The sequence below is a fragment of the Oncorhynchus masou genome, chromosome 5 (genome assembly GCF_036934945.1).
Source record: "Oncorhynchus masou masou isolate Uvic2021 chromosome 5, UVic_Omas_1.1, whole genome shotgun sequence".
In the NCBI taxonomy this organism is placed as follows: domain Eukaryota; kingdom Metazoa; phylum Chordata; class Actinopteri; order Salmoniformes; family Salmonidae; genus Oncorhynchus; species Oncorhynchus masou.
In genome coordinates this window covers 62,980,640-62,999,668 of record NC_088216.1, presented here as the reverse complement: position 1 = coordinate 62,999,668, position 19,029 = coordinate 62,980,640, and the positions used below count along the sequence as shown (strand labels likewise).

Below are 19,029 nucleotides of genomic sequence, written 5' to 3'. Positions count from 1 at the left end.
GTCCTACCTATACGTCATTCAGTCTGTCCTACCTATACGTCATTCAGTCTGTCCTACCTATACGTCATTCAGTCTGTCCTACCTATACGTCATTCAGTCTGTCCTACCTATACGTCATGCAGCCTGTCCTACCTATACGTCATTCAGTCTGTCCTACCTATACGTCATTCAGTCTGTCCTACCTATACGTCATTCAGTCTGTCCTACCTATAAGTCATTCAGTCTGTCCTACCTATAAGTCATGCAGTCTGTCCTACCTATACTTCATGCCGGTGCGTATGCTCTGGTCGCTGGACGTGGGCTGGCTCTGGACAGTGACCTGTCCAAGGCTACGGGCCACCATGGCCACAGCCCTGAACTTGCTGCGGGTGCCTGTGTTGGGGCTGTTGGCATTCTGGCGGTGGTTGAGCCGTTCCTCTGTACTGCGGCTCACCCCTCCACGATTGTGATCCGTACACACTAACGACACCTGCATCCTGGCTGGGACTGGGAGCCACCTGGAATGGCTTAAGGTGCTCTGGTTAGAGCTTGTGGTGGGTCAGTCTGTACGACAAGATGCCTCGACAAGACGTCTGGACAGTCTCTTGGTCAGGTCAAGCTATCTGTGCACAGAGCACACCAACACCCCCAGCTGTCAGTGTCAGGGTGGGCAGCTATGTCTGCAGAGAAAAGGAGAGGAGCGAGGAGAGTTGTCTCCTACAGAGGGTGTCCTGCTTCAACACTGCTTCAGCCTGTGTGCTCTGTCTTCTTCAGAAAACAACACCCGACCGCTGTAGACTGCAGGCACATGAACACCGTCCCGGGCACAGACACAAAAACAGACGAAGATGCGCCTTCCAAAAGAAAAAGTACAGCGTCCCATGAAGAGTGAAGCAGTTTAATGAATCTTCCTTTGCAGTCCCGACTGGCTTATCCTCGACTCATCCGCCTGTATCACTTACGCTTTCTGTAGGAATCAGAGGCTGACAGCCAGATTTAGTCGTCCTGCAATTTCCTTTTAATCTGGAGCTCAGTGCTACAGATAACACCTCGCGCTGCAAAGATCTGAGACTGGAGACATCAGCACAAAGAGACAGAGACAGGAGGATATGAACTATTCCAGGAGGTAAAATTCTGTTCCTTTACAATAAGTTCCCAGCAACAGCTGTCCTGGTTGTGTGAATACTCAGCAGATCTGTGTGTCAATCAGAGGGCAACCTCTCATTCAGACTCCCATCCCTCCCGGATTAAATTTACATGTGTATGCCTCGCGCATGGCAAAGAGGCAGAGTGAGCACAGGGAGGAGAAGAGGAGAAAGAGAAAGGGAGGGAGGGATATGGAGAGATGCTATCGAGAGGAATATTGAGAGAGCTACAGTAGCGAGTGCAGGAGAGATAGAGGGGGAGGTGAAGAGATGAGGGGGCCAAGAGAGGGAGACTCTCAGTGTCTACAGCTGCTGTCATAAGAGAGGCTGGCTAGTGTATTGTTAATCCACTTCTTATCTACTTCCCTGCTCCAGCATGGCTAAGTCACTATGGCAGAGTGTAGGCCTACTTCATGGTGATCCAGCGTGGTCCAGTCAGGTTCAGTGTGACTCAGTCAGGTCCAGTCAGGTTTAGGGTTGTCCAGCTCAGGTCCAGTCAGGTTTAGGGTTGTCCAGCTCAGGTCCAGTGTGATCCAGTCAAGTCCGGTAGTTCAGTGAGTGGCAAGTAGTTAAACTTGGTCGAGTCAGATGAGCGAGGCTCAGGAGTAGGCTGAATGCTCAGTGCTGCAGAATGGCTACTGGCCCCAGACCAGGGGACTGCTCTCACATGGGTTGGGCAACGGGGCATGAAATATTTATTATGTAACTTTATCTGCCCTGATGCATGTCTAAGCCAGGAGTGTCACAGGCGAATTACAGCTGAGTTCGCTGCATTGTTGTCTCTCCCCAGATCCCACTCAAACATGGCAACCACCATTAACTGAAAATAAATTATTCTGGGCATATTTATTCATTTGAATCATTTCATTACATCAGTAAGAATGAATAACAATACAGAGATAGAACATAGCCTGTATTCAATTACTGCCTACATCAGATGTTACAGAGCCAATGCAGTTGTTTTTATACCTATATTAAATCATTTATGGGTAACAATTAAGTACCTTACTGCAATAGACTGCCATTAAAATGGGCAAGAAATGTAACAAAAAAAACTATCCCAAGCAAGACTTTGACTGGGACTGTCTGGGAGTGGTCTGAGTGGGGAGGGGGAAACTAGCCGTTATTGGCAGAGTGGTTTGGAACTCTTATTGATCTATAACCGGGGTATTTTGAAATACCTACGGGATGGTTTTCATATACCGTCAATACCGCTGAAACCATTTGACGTTTGTGAATACATTGGAAAATTTTGAGCTACTTTTTAATTAAATATCTGCAGACGACCTTTGCAATACGTTAGGAGATAAACCGCTATCTGCTTTTCATTTAGTCTGTCACATTATTTTTCACTATGAAGCTCACCGTAGTTCCCCAGAACAGCAGCCCATCATGTGTTCATTGTAAAGTCCATAGAGTTCGACATTTATCGGTGAGTCTCTCCATGTTGAGCATTCTGGTAATAAGACAATAGGAGCATTTTTTTGTTGTCTTAGCGCTCCCTTGTGTGCTATGCAGTTAATACCGTAAATCCCGAGTTGGCAGAAGAACGGTATGATGGCATGAAAATGAGTATAACTCCCCCCCAAAAAATGGTTGACCCGAAAGTAGTCTGTTCTTTCGACCAATCGATTGGTAGACATTTTTAAGTGTATTTTCACACACACACACTATTTGTGTGGAGTTTAAATGTATTTGGCTAAGGTGTATGTAAACTTCCAACTTCAACTGTGTGTGTGTGTGTGTGTGTGTGTATGTATGTATGTATGTATGTATGTCTATTCTTGTTCTGAGAAATGAAGGCTATTCCCCGTGAGAAATTGCCAAGAACCTGAAGATCTCATACAACACTGTACTACTCCCTTCAAAGAACAGTGCAAACTGGCCAGAATAGAAAGAGTGGGAGGCCCCTGTGTACAATTGAGCAAGAGGACAAGTACATTAGAGTGTCTAGTTTGAGAAACAGACACCTCACAAATCCTCAACTGGCAGCTTCATTAAATAGTACCAGCAAAACACCAGTCTCAACGTCAACAGTGAAGAGACGACTCCAGGATGATGGCCTTCTAGGTGGAGTTGCAAAGAAAAAGCCATATCTCAGACTGGCCAATAAAAATAAAATATTAAGATTGGCAAAAGAACACAGACACTGGACAGAGGAAGATTGGAGAAAAGTGTTATGGACAGGCAAATCTAAGTTTGAGGTGTTTGGATCACAAAGAAGAACATTTGTGAGACGGAGAAAAACATGAAAATATGCTGGAGGAGTGCTTGACGACATCTGTCAAGCATGGTGGAGGCAATGTGATGATCTGGGGGTGCTTTGGTGGTGGTAAAGTGGGCGATTTGTACAGGGTAAAAGGGATCTTGAAGAAGGAAGGCTAGCACTCCATTTTGCAACACCATGCCATATCCTGTGGACGGCGCTTAATTATTGGAGCCAATTTCCTCCTCAACAAGGCAATGACCCAAAGCACAGCTCCAAACTATGCAAGAACTATTTAGGGAAGAAGCAGTCAGCTGGTATTCTGTCTATAATGGAGTGGCCAGCACAGTCACAGGATCTCAACCCTAATGAGCTGTTGTGGAGCAGCTTGACCGTATGGTACGTAAGAAGTGCCCATCAAGCCAGTCCAACTTGTGGGAGTTGCTTCCGGAAGCATTGGTTGAAATATCTTCAGATTACTTCAACAAATTGACAACTAGAATGCCAAAGGTCTGCAAGGCTGTAATTGCTGCAAATGGAGGATTCTTTGATGAAAGTAAAGTTTGGAGGACACAATTGTTTCAAATTTTTTTAACTCATTATTTATAACCCTGTCAACATCTTGACTATATTTCCTATTAATTTTGCAATTAATATATTCATGGATAACAAGGACATTTCTAAGTGACCCCAAACTTTTGGACGGTAGTGTATGTAAGTAAGGTATTTCTAAAAACATGTTTTCACTTTGTCAATATGGGATATTGTGTGTAGATTGATGAGGAAATTGTTTTATTACATTTTAGAATAAGGCTGTAATGTAATAAAATATGGAAAAAGTCAAGGGGGCTGAATACTTTTCGAATGCACTGTATATGCTTTATAATGCTTTTGAATGACACTTCCGGTTTTGGTGGGAAATACCCGGGTTACCTGGTGGAAAAGTGATTTATTCTCGGATGGAACATTTGTAAAATACCAGGAAAATATTCAACCCTAGTCTTACCCTGGAGGAGCCTCAGTGATGCTAAACACAAGCAGGCAGAAGAGGGTATGTTCTGCGGGGAAGGGACAGATTATTCCGTTCCCTTTCTTTTCTACCCTTGGATTAGCACCAGGCATATTCCCCGGCCTGTGTAGTTCAGTTAAGTTCAGTGCTGCACACCTTGTTACGTGAGGCTTCACGCTGAATGCTCCGCAGGTCTGTCAACTCTCATGTCCTCTCTGCTGGGATGAAGCTGTAGTGGCCTGTCTCTCTCATACACTCCTATCCAGCCCTTGGGACCAGTGCCCTGACACAGCACCAATACAGCCACGTTACGTAAGCAGGCCTCCCTCTCCCCTCCTACGGTCTTCTCTCTGTTCTGCTCCACTTGGCTGCAGGGCCAGTTGAGGGGCTGTGTATGGTGCAGTCTCATGAGGATCAGTGGCATTTGGGGTCATTGAACACAACTGACCTATACTTTTTCCTGGTGATATTTTTCCTAATGAAGAAATCCTGATTTACTGACTTGATTATTATAATGGATGGGGTATTCAGGGTTGTAATTGACAACAGTAAGCTATGCTAATGATTACATCCCTGATCTCCCTTGAGAAGAGGGGCAATGGTATTTCCTGTGGTTAGGGAAGCAGTAACTGGGTCCCAAGGACTAAGTTGCCAGGCTAAGACAGTTGTAGCATTACTCTTATTTTGGTTTTGGAAAAATTGACCCCTAGTTGATCTGGCTGGCTTCACTCTATGCTCGCATGGTTTGCAGTGGTGGACCTTAACCTAATATATCCCTATTCCCTGCCTCAATGTCCCCTCCCCTGTTATGTCTATCTCAGACAGCCTCCTTGCTATCACGCCCTCTCACTCAATTATTGCAATCCTCTCTAATGTTTTTCAATTAAACTCTCGGCCAGCTGACCAACATTAACATGGCAACAATGTCTCGCTACTATGCTCCACACTGCAGTAACAAACACGGACTAGCCATACCTCACACTGTCTCAATGAGCTAAGAATTTTGGATGGAAAGAAAGAGACAGAATGAGACGGTGGGAGGGAGTTCTATGTTTAGTGTTATACCAAACTCAGTAGAAGTTATTTTAAGACAATGATACCCCAATTTGATTACAGGCTTCAAAGGCATCCCTCTTATCTGTGTATGATGATCGGTGCAGTAGTCAGTAGTCATCACAGACTGCCTGGCAGGCAGGCAGAGCTACTGTGCACACACAGGTCTTGCTGGCCCCCTGCAGTGGTAGCTGTCAGTGTTGGAGCTAGCTACAACCCCAGAGAACAAATTAAGTGCCAGAAAAACTTGTCTATCAACTTTTAATGATAATGTCCCTTTCAGTACATTGTTCTCACAGTAGTTTTGTGGTGCCTATTATTTTATTCCTCCTGTGTTTATAAGAAGTGCATGCTTGAGACTAGGCTAGGCAGTTAGACAATGTTATGTACTGTAGCATAGATTTTGCTGTATAATAATCATGCAATCTTGGCGGGCTACTAGCCAGGTCTATTTCCAGCTCTACAGGGTCCGTGTCAGCAGCACAGGTTGTTGTTACGGAGTGACTTCCCAGAGGCGTCATTATGATATGGCTGTATCATCGATTGGCTAAGCTCCCTGCTGCCCAGGACAGGAGTGTGAAGGAGGACAGGCCAGAGACACTTATTTGTCAGCTGGGTGGGTTTGCGCATGTCCATGTTGAGTGGCTGTAGTTGGTCAAAGAGCGAGATTCTACACTATCATTACTATTGTATATTTTTAGCTGTGAAATGTGGCATTACTTGCCCAGTTCGGTTGTAGAGCTCTTCATCGCTGTACCGCTAAGAACATATGGACTATAGCCTAGCCGCTGTGCTGTAGTCGTGATCAGTGAAATGTGTGTGCACCGTTGTCCTAGTCACTGCCTCTCAAGCTCCTCTCTCTCGCTCTCCTCTTCCTCCCACTCTCAGTGAGTGGGCCCTATCAGCACACCACACCCCTTCAGACTGATTGAGTGTCCAGGAGGGATTGTAGCAGCGTAATAGATTTGGGATAAATTCTGGTTGGGCTCTTAATCAAAGAGAGAACGCAGAGAGCACAACATAAGGGAGAATGGGGATGTGGGAATGGAGATAATGTATTTCTTTCTTTAGTTAGGGGCTTTGTTGAATTGCTGATAGGCATAGAAAATCAAATGACATAAAGACCTTCCCTTCACCTCTACCAACAATAGACATAAATCGTTGATTCATTATTTATGGTAAGGATGATAGGTCTATATCTCCCACCACAACGGTGTGCTTTATCCTAAGATTAAAATATCTAGGGAAGACATGTATTCCTAAGCAAGCCCATCAAATAGTTGAGCACTGGCCTGCAGTTGAAAAGATGTTCAGCAACTCTTGGTAGGACAAAAAATAAAATAAATATTTGATTGTTAAATCTACAGGCCTGCAGTGCCAGTACTCTGGAGATTGTATTTTTATTTCTTATGTATCCTCATTAGCTGCTGCCTTACTCGGATCCAGCGCAATTAAGGCAGTTTAACAATTTTAAAAACATTACATTCACAACAGATTGTGTGCCCCGTCAGGCCCCTACTCTACTACCACATATCTACAACACTAAATCCATGACGGCCTACAGGGAGGAGGTGAGAGCCCCCGGAGTGTGGTGTCAGGAAAATAACCTCACACTCAACGTCAACAAAACTAAGGAGATGATTGTGGACTTCAGGAAACAGCAGAGGGAACACCCCCCTATCCACATCGATGGAACAGTAGTGGAGAGGGTAGCAAGTTTTAAAGTTCCTCGGCATACACATCACAGACAAACTGAATTGGTCCACTCACACAGACAGCATCGTGAAGAAGGCGCAGCAGCGCCTCTTCAACCTCAGGAGGCTGAAGAAATTCGGCTTGTCACCAAAAGCACTCACAAACTTCTACAGATGCACAATCGAGAGCATCCTGGCGGGCTGTATCACCGCCTGGTACGGCAACTGCTCCGCCCTCAACCGTAAGGCTCTCCAGAGGGTAGTGAGGTCTGCACAACGCATCACCGGGGGCAAACTACCTGCCCTCCAGGACACCTACACCACCCGATGTTACAGGAAGGCCATAAAGATCATCAAGGACATCAACCACCCGAGCCACTGCCTGTTCACCCCGCTATCATCCAGAAGGCGAGGTCAGTACAGGTGCATCAAAGCTGGGACCGAGAGACTGAAAAACAGCTTCTATCTCAAGGCCATCAGACTGTTAACCTCTTGATGCTATGGGGGCGCTATTTCATTTTTGGATGAAAAACGTTCCCGTTTTAAACAAGATATTTTGTCACAAAAAGATGCTCGACTATGCATATAATTGATAGCTTTCGAAAGAAAACACTCTGACGTGTCCAGAACTACCAAGATATTTTCTGTGCGTGCCCTAGAACGTGAGCTTCAGGCAAAACCAAGATGAGACGGCATCCAGGAAATGAGCAGGATTTTTGAGGCTCTGTTTTCCATTGTCTCCTTATATGGCTGTGAATGCGAGAGGAGTGAGTCAACCCTTTCTGTTGTTTCCCCAAGGTGTCTGCAGCATTGTGACGTATTTGTAGGCAGATCATTGGAAGATTGACCATAAGAGACCACATTTACCAGGTGTCCGCCCGGTGTCCTGCGCCGAAATTGGTGCGCAAAAGTCAGCTGCCAGTATTTTTCCATGGGATTCAGAGAGGAAAGCAAGCTTCCACGAACGATATATCAATGAAGAGATATGTGAAAAAACACCTTGAGGATTGATTCCAAACAACGTTTGCCATGTTTCGGTCGATATTATGTAGTTAATTCGGAAAAAGTTTGACGTTGTAGGTGACTGAATTTTCGGTTCGTTTCGGTAGCCAGACGCAATGTCGAAAACGGAACGATTTCTCCTACACACAGACGCTTTCAGGAAAAACTGCGCATTTGGTATGTAACTGAGAGTCTCCTCATTGAAAACATCAGAAGCTCTTCAAAGGTAAATGATTTTATTTATTTGGTTATCTGGTTTTTGTGAAAATGTTGCGTGCTAAATGCTACTCAAAATGCTATGCTAGCTTTGCATACTCTTACACAAATTAGTCAATTTCTATGGTTCAAAAGCATATTTTGAAAATCTGAGATGACAGTGTTGTTAAGAAAAGGCTAAGCTTGAGAGCAGACGCATTATTTTCATTTTATTTGCGATTTTCAGAAATCGTTAACGTTGCGTTATGCTAATGAGCCTGAGGCTTTAGTCACGATCCCGGATCCGGGATGGGGAGTTCCAAGAGGTTACAGCCACCACTAACATTGAGTGGCTGCTGCCAACACACTGACACTGACTCAACTCCAGCCACTTTAATAATGGGAATTGATGGGAAATTATGTAAATATATCACTAGCCACTTTAAACAATGCTACCTTATATAATGTTACTTACCCTACATTATTCATCTCATATGCATACGTATATACTGTACTCTATATCATCGACTGCATCCTTATGTAATACATGTATCACTAGCCACTTTAACTATGCCACTTTGTTTACATACTCATCTCATATGTATATACTGTACTCGATACCATCTACTGTATCTTGCCTATGCTGCTCTGTACCATCACTCATCCATATATCCTTATGTACATATTCTTTATCCCCTTACACTGTGTATAAGACAGTAGTTTAGGAATTGTTAGTTAGATTACTTGTTGGTTATTACTGCATTGTCGGAACTAGAAGCACAAGCATTTCGCTACAGTCACATTAACATATGCTAACCATGTGTATGTGACAAATAAAATTTGATTTGATGTGTACGTGTGTATAGGGAGTATGTTATCATGTGTTTGTATGCATGTGTCTGTTTGTTGCTTCACAGTCCCCGTTGTTCCATAAGCTGTATTTTTATCAAATGTTATTGGTTGAATGAGTTACTTGATGCGGAATATAGTTCCAAGTAGTCATGTCTCTTTATAGTACTGTGGGCCTCCCAGTCTTTTCTGGATCTGGGGACTGACCTCTGGTGGCATGTCTTATGGGGTATGCATGGCTAGAGTATGATATAACCATTCTAATCATTATTCTAATCATTATTGTGTAATACAGCAACACCTAAATTAATGTTTTTTAAATGAAGCCCAAAGCACATCCTCCTGCCTATCCATTTATCCCGTGTGGCTCAGTTGGTAGAGCATGGCGCTTGCAATGCCAGGGTTGTAGGGTTTGATTCCCATGAGGGACCAGTACGAAAAAGTATACACTCACTACTGTAAGTAACTCTGGATAAGAGTATTACTGTAAATGACAAACTTATTTATTTTAAGTCCCATATTGTTGATTTCGTTCGCTGCTTACAAGGCCCAGGTAATATGAGGTCCAGGAGTGGAGAGAAGAGGCATTGTCATTAGGCCTATGTGTTGGATCAGCAGACTAGGAAGTGGTGATGGACGGTTGCTTCTTTGTGGCGGTTGCCCGGGTCTGATCTCTGCTGTGGGTGTTCCGTCCAGAATGTGGAGACAAGAAGAAGAAGAAGCCAATTTGGACTATTGAGATGAGCTCACCCCCTGTGTGGGCATACATATTTATTCCAACAGACTTGTTTTTCCATTCAACCCTCTAAACTCTCAGAGACAAGCGTGCTAAATGTGAGACACCATAAGCGGAGAGTCACCCTGCTCATTATGTTATGGTTCCTGTCACCCAGTCTCTGCTGCGGCTCTCCCCCACTTTCTTTCCTTCCTCCTCCACATGTCTGCAATAGCCTCGTCCAGTGTTTCTTAATACTGGTCCTGGGGACCCATAGTATTGCCCCAGCACTACTACAATTTATTCAACAAATGATTTGAAACAGGTGCGTTGGTGCTAAGACAAAAACAAAAAAATGTGCACCCCTTTGCGTCCCTAGAACCAGGAATGGAGAAACACTGGTCTAGTTTAATGGGGCAAAAACACATTAAAGTGCTGGAGTGGATTACATGTTGACACTATGTGGGCACCCTGCGCCACTGTCCCCTGGTCCCAGCCTCTTCCTTGATTCTCCTGGAGCACAGCTCCGCGTGCATTCAAGTTTCCACAGCTTTTGGTGGAGAAGAGGAGCGTGTGTGTGTGCTCCCCATTCGCACACTTTGCTGGTCTACCATGAGAGGAGACAGCTCCCCCAGCACCCTGCCCTCCAGTCAGGCACCCTGAAAAGAACCTTGAGAACAACCATACGACCCTGTTGCACAGAGCATGACTGAGGGTTTAAATTAGGGACTCAATGGTCTCCATGTGATGTGTCTACAGCTGTTGCTGGGAGTTACAGTTTGTATGATGAGTGTTTTGTAGAAGGAGCAGTACAGTGAAATCCAAAATTGTGCACTTTTTCTCCCCCAGATTCTATTTAAGCCATGGTGAACAACAGTTCAGGGTTCTAAGAATAGACCTGTGAGTTTGTTGCAGCTTGTTTGCTGGATTATTTTGCTGGAAGTTGTTTCTCCACACTGCATTACTGCCTGTTTGTTCATCACAACATCTTTTGAATTCTCTTCCAGCAGAACCAACTAGCTGCATGGGCCTGGTTAGACAAGATTCAGTATTAGATTCCTTGTAATGCGTGTGTCTATGATCTCCTCACTCCTTCAACCAATAGTGTGTGGACTCCTATTAACACAGTGTTGACTGTGACCTTCCACTATTATTATATTAAGCCAAGCTCCTCAACTCCCACTGAACACTGCAATTGTCTGACAGATCAATTGCACTGTCGACTCAAATGCCAAATGCAGTAAAAATTGTTTGCCCTGTGTTTTATATCATATTGTACACCAGCTGATGAAACTAACTGTAAAAGTGGAGAAAAATTAAATCAGTATTATTTCCTGATAGTTGCTGGCTGAAAATACAATCTACATTCAACCTTATCAGCAGGTTTGCATAGGCGGGAGTTTCGGCTTTCCATGGTGACATCACCATGCGGTAGGCTTAGGAGTTAGTGCTGAACCCAATTAGTCAATTTAGTTGATTGTCTGGTCGACAAGATTTTTTTGTCGAGATGTAGCATACATACAGTGCATTCGAAAAGAATTCAGATCCTTTGACCCCGGGATGCTGGCCTTCTAGGCAGAGTTCCTCTGTCCAGTGTGTGTACTCTTGCCCATCATAATCTTTTATTTTTATTGGCCAGTCTGAAATATGGCTTTTCTTTGCAACTCCACCTAGAAGGCCAGCATCCCAGAGTCGCCTCTTCACTGTTGACGTTAAGACTGGTGTTTTGCTGGTACTATTTAATTGAGCTGCCAGTTGAGGACATGTGAGGCATCTGTTTCTCAAACTAGACACTCTAATGTACTTGTCCTCTTGCTCAGTTGTGCACAGGAGCCTACCACTCTGTCCATTCTGGTTAGAGCCAGTTTGCACTGTTCTGTGAAGGGAGTAGTGCACAGCGTTGTACAAGACTTCCTCTGCAGCACTCCACCAATCTGGCCTTTACGGTAGAGTGGCCAGACGAAAGCCACTCCTTGGAGTTTGCCAAAAGGCACCGTAAGGACAGAGTTCTTTAGGCATGTCATGACTTGCCGTCTTGGATGGAGATCAAAGGTGCCGGCTAACCAAAGGTTTGGTTTCAAAACCCTCCTCTCCTGGGGGTTGGCAAGTTTAATGACGGTCGTAAATACCTGGCAGGAACTGTCTCTCCATGGCCATGCAGTATTGAGGGGAAAGAACCCTTTTGTTACAAGAAGATTCTTCCTGCCAAAACTACAACATCCAAAAGTGGAGAATGAAACAATATTCCTAACACAAAAAATGTGGGAAATGGTCAGGGGGGACTTAAAGAACAATCATGTCAGATCATTTATTGTTTGGTGATATCATAAAGACACAGACATCTACATTGTGAAAGCTCTTAAAGTTGCCATGTTTCCGTTAGAGTTTCATCTAAATATTGTAAAACATAATGATTAAATATTAAACTATTTGTGAAAAGCAATGTGATTTTAGCCTTCTAAATGAGAAATTGTATTTCATATAAAGTTTTATCCAGTCAGTAACCACACCCACGTGAGCACAGACATTATGCCGGCGTGATGGAATGCGCCCTTTGACCAGAGTGCTTAAAAAAGGACTCAATTTACGGGCTGCCGGTGTGGAAAGTGGTCTTTGCTGTACCCTGAATAATTGACCATTGAGGCCAGACAGCATGAAGCGGTGGCTACACAGCTGACAAATGTTTTAAAACTACAAGACCAGTACATTGCAAGGTTGCTACTGGCATGTAAAATGTTTTAAAACTACAAGACCAGTACATTGCCAGGTTGCTACAGGCATGTAAAATGGTTTAAAACTACAAGACCAGTACATTGCCAGGTTGCTACTGGCATGTAAAATGGTTTAAAACTACAAGACCAGTACATTGCCAGGTTGCTACTGGCATGTAAAATGGTTTAAAACTACAAGACCAGTACATTGCCAGGTTGCTACTGGCATGTAAAATGGTTTAAAACTACAAGACCAGTACATTGCCAGGTTGCTACTGGCATGTAAAATGGTTTAAAACTACAAGACCAGTACATTGCCAGGTTGCTACTGGCATGTAAAATGGTTTAAAACTACAAGACCAGTACATTGCCAGGTTGCTACTGGCATGCGTGCCATATGCGTGCAGCGCAAGCTGAATACATGACTATTACTATTATGGACTGGAATTTTGCACATCGCTCAAACCATGATAAAGAAGAGAACATGTGATTCTGGTGCAGCACGTGCGGTCTACAAATTATAGGCTAGCGAATTTGATTTTAATTTCGGAATATAAATAAATTAGGGCCTATTTGTATAACTAGGCGAGGCTGACGGATATACACACACACAGTTCATAATATTTCCCCTAATGTTATTAGCCTACCTCTTTCTCTATTGTTGCTTCATTCCATCCTTTCAACAGTTAAATTAGATATGTTTCGTTGTCCTTATCGTCATCATTCTAATAACAAGGACTTCACTTCTCATCAAAGACTGAATGGTTATGGGTCTGAATACATAACTGCTATAGCCTACTGCCATTGCGCGTTCACGTTTCTTTCAAATTACCTGTGGGTTCAATTGGATGCTGTATTTAACATTCAGGGAAAAAAAGAGCCCTCTTCCAATAGTCTATTGGTATAAGAAATGCACAGAAAAAAGTCTAGCATGCCATTCTAGTCTAGCTTTTCCTGCATAGGACTACACGAGATAAGGAGTGTTTAAGGAGCACAGATGCGTGTCAATTACATAAGAGAGAGAGGCTATAAGTTCAACTTAACGCATTACCCATCATTAATTAACTAAATATAAAAGGCTAATACTGCATTGAATGCATTACCTGATAGAGGTAGGCTAGGACATCTATAGTTGAAGTCGGAAGTTTAAATGTATTAAGTTTAAGGTGTATGTAAACTCAGTTTCACAATTCCTGACATTTAATCCTAGTAAAAATTCCTTGCCTTAGGTCAGTTAGGATCACCACTTTATTTAAGAATATGAAATGTCAGAATAATAGAGAAAATTATCTGGTTCAGCTTTAAATTTCTTTCATCACATTCCCAGTGGGTCAGAAGTTTACATACACTATTAGTATTTGGTAGCATTGCCTTTAAAATTGTTTCACTTGGGTCAAACGTTTCAGGTAGCCTTCCACAAGCTTCCCACCACAATAAGTTGGGTGAATATATGGCCCGTTCCTCTTGACAGAGCTGGTGTAACTGAGTCAGGTTTGTAGGCCTCCTTGCTTGCACATGCTTTTTCAGTTCTGCCCACAAATGTTCTATAGGATTGAGTTCAGGTCGTTGTGATGGCCACTCCAATACTTTGACTTTGTTGTCCTTAAGCCATTTTGCCACAACTTTGGAAGTATGCTTGGGGTCATTGTCCATTTGGAAGACCCATTTGAGACCAAGCTTTAACTTCCTGACTGACATCTTAAGATGTTGCTTCAAAATATCCACAGTTTTCCTTTCCTCATGATGCCATCTATTTTGTGAAGTGCACTAGTCCCTCCTGCAGCAAAGTCCCCCCACAACATGATGCTGCCACCTCCGTGCTTCACTGTTGGGATGGTGTTCTTCGGCTTGCAAGCCTCCCTCTTATTCCTTCAAACATAACGATGGTCATTATGGCCAAACAGTTCTATTTTTGTTTCATCAGACCAGAGGACATTTCTCCAAAAAGTATGATCTTTGTCCCCATGTGAAGTTGCAAACCATAGGCTGGCTTTTTGATGGCGGTTTTGGAGCAGTGGCTTCTTCCTTGCTGAGCGGCCTTTCAGGTTATGTCGATAGAGGACTCGTTTTACTGTGGATATAGATACTTTGTAACCGTTTCCTCCAGCATCTTCAAGCATCACAAGGTCCTTTGCTGTTGTTCTGGGATTGATTTGCACTTTTAGCACCAAAGTACGTTCATCTCTAGGAGACAGAAAGCGTCTGGCATACTGGCATAGGCTATGCTGCAGCAAACATAGGCCTACATGTCACAAGAAAACTACATGCATTGTGAACTGCAGTCCATACTGAGACAGGCTGTCGGCACCACCCTGAGCATTGATTCATCAGAAGGTAGAGAAGCCAGATTTAGACATAGCATATCATTTAAAAAAGTTCCATTTTACGCCATGCTGTTCATATATATCATTTATTATAATTTTCCGGTTTCTCACAGTTATTTATCCAGGGAAAAGATTTGGGCGGTAAATCCTGGTAACCAGGTTCCCGCCCTTCAACCCAAGGTAAGACCCTATGTTTTTTAAGTCACTTAAAGAGTTTTATAATCACAGTGCAGCGAGTTATAATTCACTTTTACTTACAAAGTGCCTAACAATGTCAGTGTCCTACGCAAGACCACAACAGTGAAAAGTTTGTGTTGAACTCTTGAAGGTAAGCTACTCTCGTAAAAGAGAAACCATCTGGAGTGTCACACTCAGGCGGGTGTGACCACCAGTTCCTCTCTCTAACCAATGTAGGGCGATGTGTAGCTTATGTTGACAAATCTCTGGTCTTGGAGAGTGTCGACACACAGATTAGAGTTGAAGTTGAGACAGCTGGCTCTCCCATACCCAGCTGTTGATAGGGTAACCCTCTGACATCTCTAGGGTGGACTTGTGACATCAGGTACCCGATGTCACAAGTCCAGCAATGGAATATATACTCTGCTCACATGATGAGGGTGCTGCTGGAGTGATACCCAGCTATACTGTTACCCACTCAGCTATATAGTTACCCAGTAAATCATTGACCTTCCTCAGCGTCTCAGTGTGGCTTGGTCTACTTTGGTGGTACTGCTAAGGGTCCCAAGGCTTAATGACACTGACACGAGGCCTTTAAATAACTCTGGGGCCGACGGAGGGAAAAAAGCAAAGCACTGCAAAGGACTGTACGGCAACAGCCTTGTTAGCTGGATCTGAGGGGGGGCTGTGAGGGAGAGAGAGGATGAGTTTGGGCCCACACAATACGAGGTAGGAGGAGTGGGCGCTGCATTGAGGATTTTTTATTTTAAAACATTTGTCAAGTTACGCAAGGCCTGGAGAAGTGGCTTCTGCTAGACAGGATCCATTGTATTCTCCCTGGATGGTTTGGGAGACCTTAATAATACATGGGCAAAAGGGGCAAGTAGAGCAGAAAAAAAGGTCTCTATGGTCATAAGCCCAACAGAGTGGGGGTGTTGGGATTGAGAGAGGACAAAGGGGGAAAAAGAGTGGCCTGAGAACTTTTACAAATTATTCTGGAAATTCTCAAAAAAACTTCATAGACAGGTTGGCTGATAACGTCACGAAATTGTAGCGCACATGTCGATGAGGCAGAAGGCCATGTGTTATGATTCTGAATGGTCAGATAGCTAGCAACAATGACATGAAGCTGCCACCTGGGGAATCGTAGGTGTTTTGATACCATGTTTTCTTTTGAGGTGTTTTGACTCATGTCATGTCTATGCTACTATGGCAAAAAACTTGCTAGCTAGATAATCAACAACTGTAACGACGAATTTGAGAGACAACAAGTGCTAATTGTGCAAATGTATTTGTTTTCAATAAACATTTGCAGACAAAATATAGTTAACATGCTGTCAACAATCTAAGCCAACAGTCTGTCTTGCCTCATAGTTGTGCACGAGTTGGTTTTGCTAAAAAAACAACCAGTCTATAGGGAGCAATGATATTTAACATGTTTTTTTTACATTTGTATCACAAACCATTTGAGAACATCATGATGAATGTGGCCATTTTAGGCCCCTTTTAGACCTATATTGTAGCCCAAAACTTGCAGAACTGAAAGAAACAATTTGGACCAATGTTAACTTACTCTGCATTTAGTATTGCTCATGTAGGCAAAATGTACATTCATGAGAGGACTGGAATATACTGCGTTTGAAAAGTACTCAAACAGACCCCTTCACTTTTCCCACATTTTGTTACGTTAAAGCCGTATTCTAGACTGGATGAAATTTAAAAAAATATATCTTCAATCTACACTCAATACCCCATAATATTTTTTCAAATGTATTAAAAATTTAAAAAGAAAAACAGAAATACCTTATTTACATAAGTATTCAGACACTATGATTTGAGACTCAAAAAGCTTGGAGTTTGCCAAAAGGCACCTAAAGGACTCAGATTCTCTGGTGTGATAAAACCAATATTGAACACTTTGGTCTGAATACAAAGCGATCACGTCGGGAGGAAACGAGGAACAACTCATCAGCTGGTCAATACCATTCCTACGGTGAAGCATGGTGGTGGCAGCATCATGCTGTGAGGATGTTTTTCAACAGCAGGGACTGGAGACTAGTCAGGATTGAGGCAAAGATGCATGGAGCAAAGTACAGAGATCCTTGATGAAAACCTGCTCCAGGGTGCTCAGTACCTCAGACTGGGGTGAAGGTTCACCTTCCAACAGGACAATGACCCTAAGCACACAGACAAGGCAATGCGGGAGTGGCTTCGGGACAAGTCTCTGAATGTCCTTGAGTGGCACAGCCAGAGCCCGGACTTGAACCGATCGAACATCTCTGGAGAGACCTGAAAATAGCTGTGCAGTGACGCTTCCCATCCAACCAGACAGAACTTGAGAGGATCTGCAGAGAAGAAAAATGGGAGAAACGCCAAATACAGGTGTGCCAAGTTGTAGGATCATACTCAAACTACAGGAGTACAGGCTACAGGAGCGTACAGTCGTGGCCAAAAGTTGAGAATGACACAAATATTAATTTTCACAAAGTATACTGCCTCAGTTTGTATGAAGGCAATTTGCAAATACCCTCTTTGCCATGCAAATGAACAGAATCCCCAAAAAACATTTCCACTGCATTTCAGCCCTGCCACAAAAGGACCAGCTGACATCATGTCAGTGATTATCTTGTTAACACAGGTGTGAGTGTTGACGAAGACAAGGCTGGAGATCACTCTGTCATGCTGATTGAGTTCGAATAACAGACTGGAAGCTTCAAAAGGAGGGTGGTGCTTGGAATCATTGTTCTTCCTCTGTTAAACATGGTTACCTGCAAGGAAACATGTGCCGTCATCATTGCTTTGCACAAAAAGGGCTTCACAGGCAAGGATATTGCTGCCAGTAAGATTGCACCTAAATTAATCATCAAGAACTTCGAGAGCGGTTCAATTGTTGTGAAGAAGGCTTCAGGGTGCCCAAGAAAGTCCATCAAGTTCCAGGACCGTCTCCTAAAATTGATTCAAGCTGTGGGATCGGGACACCACCAGTACAGAGTTTGCTCAGGAATGGCAGCAGGCAGGTGTGAGTGCATCTGTACGCTCAGTGAGGCGAAGACTTTTGGAAGACGGCCTGGTGTCAAGAAGGGCAGCAAAGAAGCCACTTCTCTCCAGGAAAAACATCAGGGACAGACATTCTGCAAAGGGTACAGGGGTTGGACCACTGAGGACTTGTCCGGAGAAAACACTGTGAGCACGTGGTCATCGGTCCTGTGTCATGCCAACAGTAAAGCATCCTGATACCATTCATGTGTGGGGTTGCTTCTCAGCCAAGGGAGTGGGCTCACTCACAATTTTGCCTAAGAACACAGCCATGAATAAAGAATGGTGCCAACACATCCTCCGAGAGCAACTTCTCCCAACCATCCAGGTACAGTTTGGTGACGAACAATGCCTTTTCCAGTATGATGGAGCACCTTGCAATAAGGCAAAAGTGATAACTAAGTGGCTCGGGGAACAAAACATTAATATTTCAGGTCCATGGCCAGGAAACTCCCCAGACCTTCATCCCATTGAGAACTTGTGGTCAATCCTCAAGTGGCGGGTGGACAAACAAAAACCCACAAACTCCAAGCATGATTATGCAAGAATGGGCTGCCATCAGTCAGGTGGCCTAGAAGTGGATTGACAGTATGCCAGGGCAGATTGCAGAAGTCTTGAAAAAGAAGGGTCAACCCTGCAAATATTGACTCTTTGCATCAACTTCATGTAATTGTCAATAAAAGCCTTTGACACTAATGAAACACTTGTAATTATACTTCAGTATTCCATAATAACATCTGACAAAAATATCTTGAGACACTGAAGCAGCAAACTTTGCGAAAATTAATGTGTCATTCTCAAAACTTTTGGCCACGACTGTATATTTAATAACAATGACCTAATGCCATTACACTGTTTTCTAACAGCTCTCTTTCCATTCGTCAAAATGGCAGGTGCACAGCTAGATACTGGAATTATTTGGTAGCTTTTAAGT

At 43.5% G+C, this 19,029-nt stretch overlaps 1 protein-coding gene across 5 annotated transcripts in view; it reads right to left on the bottom strand.

Moving 5' to 3' along the window:
• The window catches only part of kcnab2a (potassium voltage-gated channel subfamily A regulatory beta subunit 2a), a 143,634-nt gene that overhangs the window by 42,456 nt on the left and 82,149 nt on the right, over nt 1-19,029 (bottom strand). The window contains exon 1 of one of the 5 annotated variants that reach the window (XM_064966390.1): nt 258-1,265. The exons of the other annotated variants lie outside the window; for them this stretch is intronic. Within the exon in view, the coding sequence (XP_064822462.1) occupies nt 258-475 (218 nt within the window). The 5' untranslated portion in view covers nt 476-1,265. Of the gene's footprint in view, nt 1-257; nt 1,266-19,029 lie in introns of those variants that run through there. 5 annotated transcript variants of the gene reach the window in all.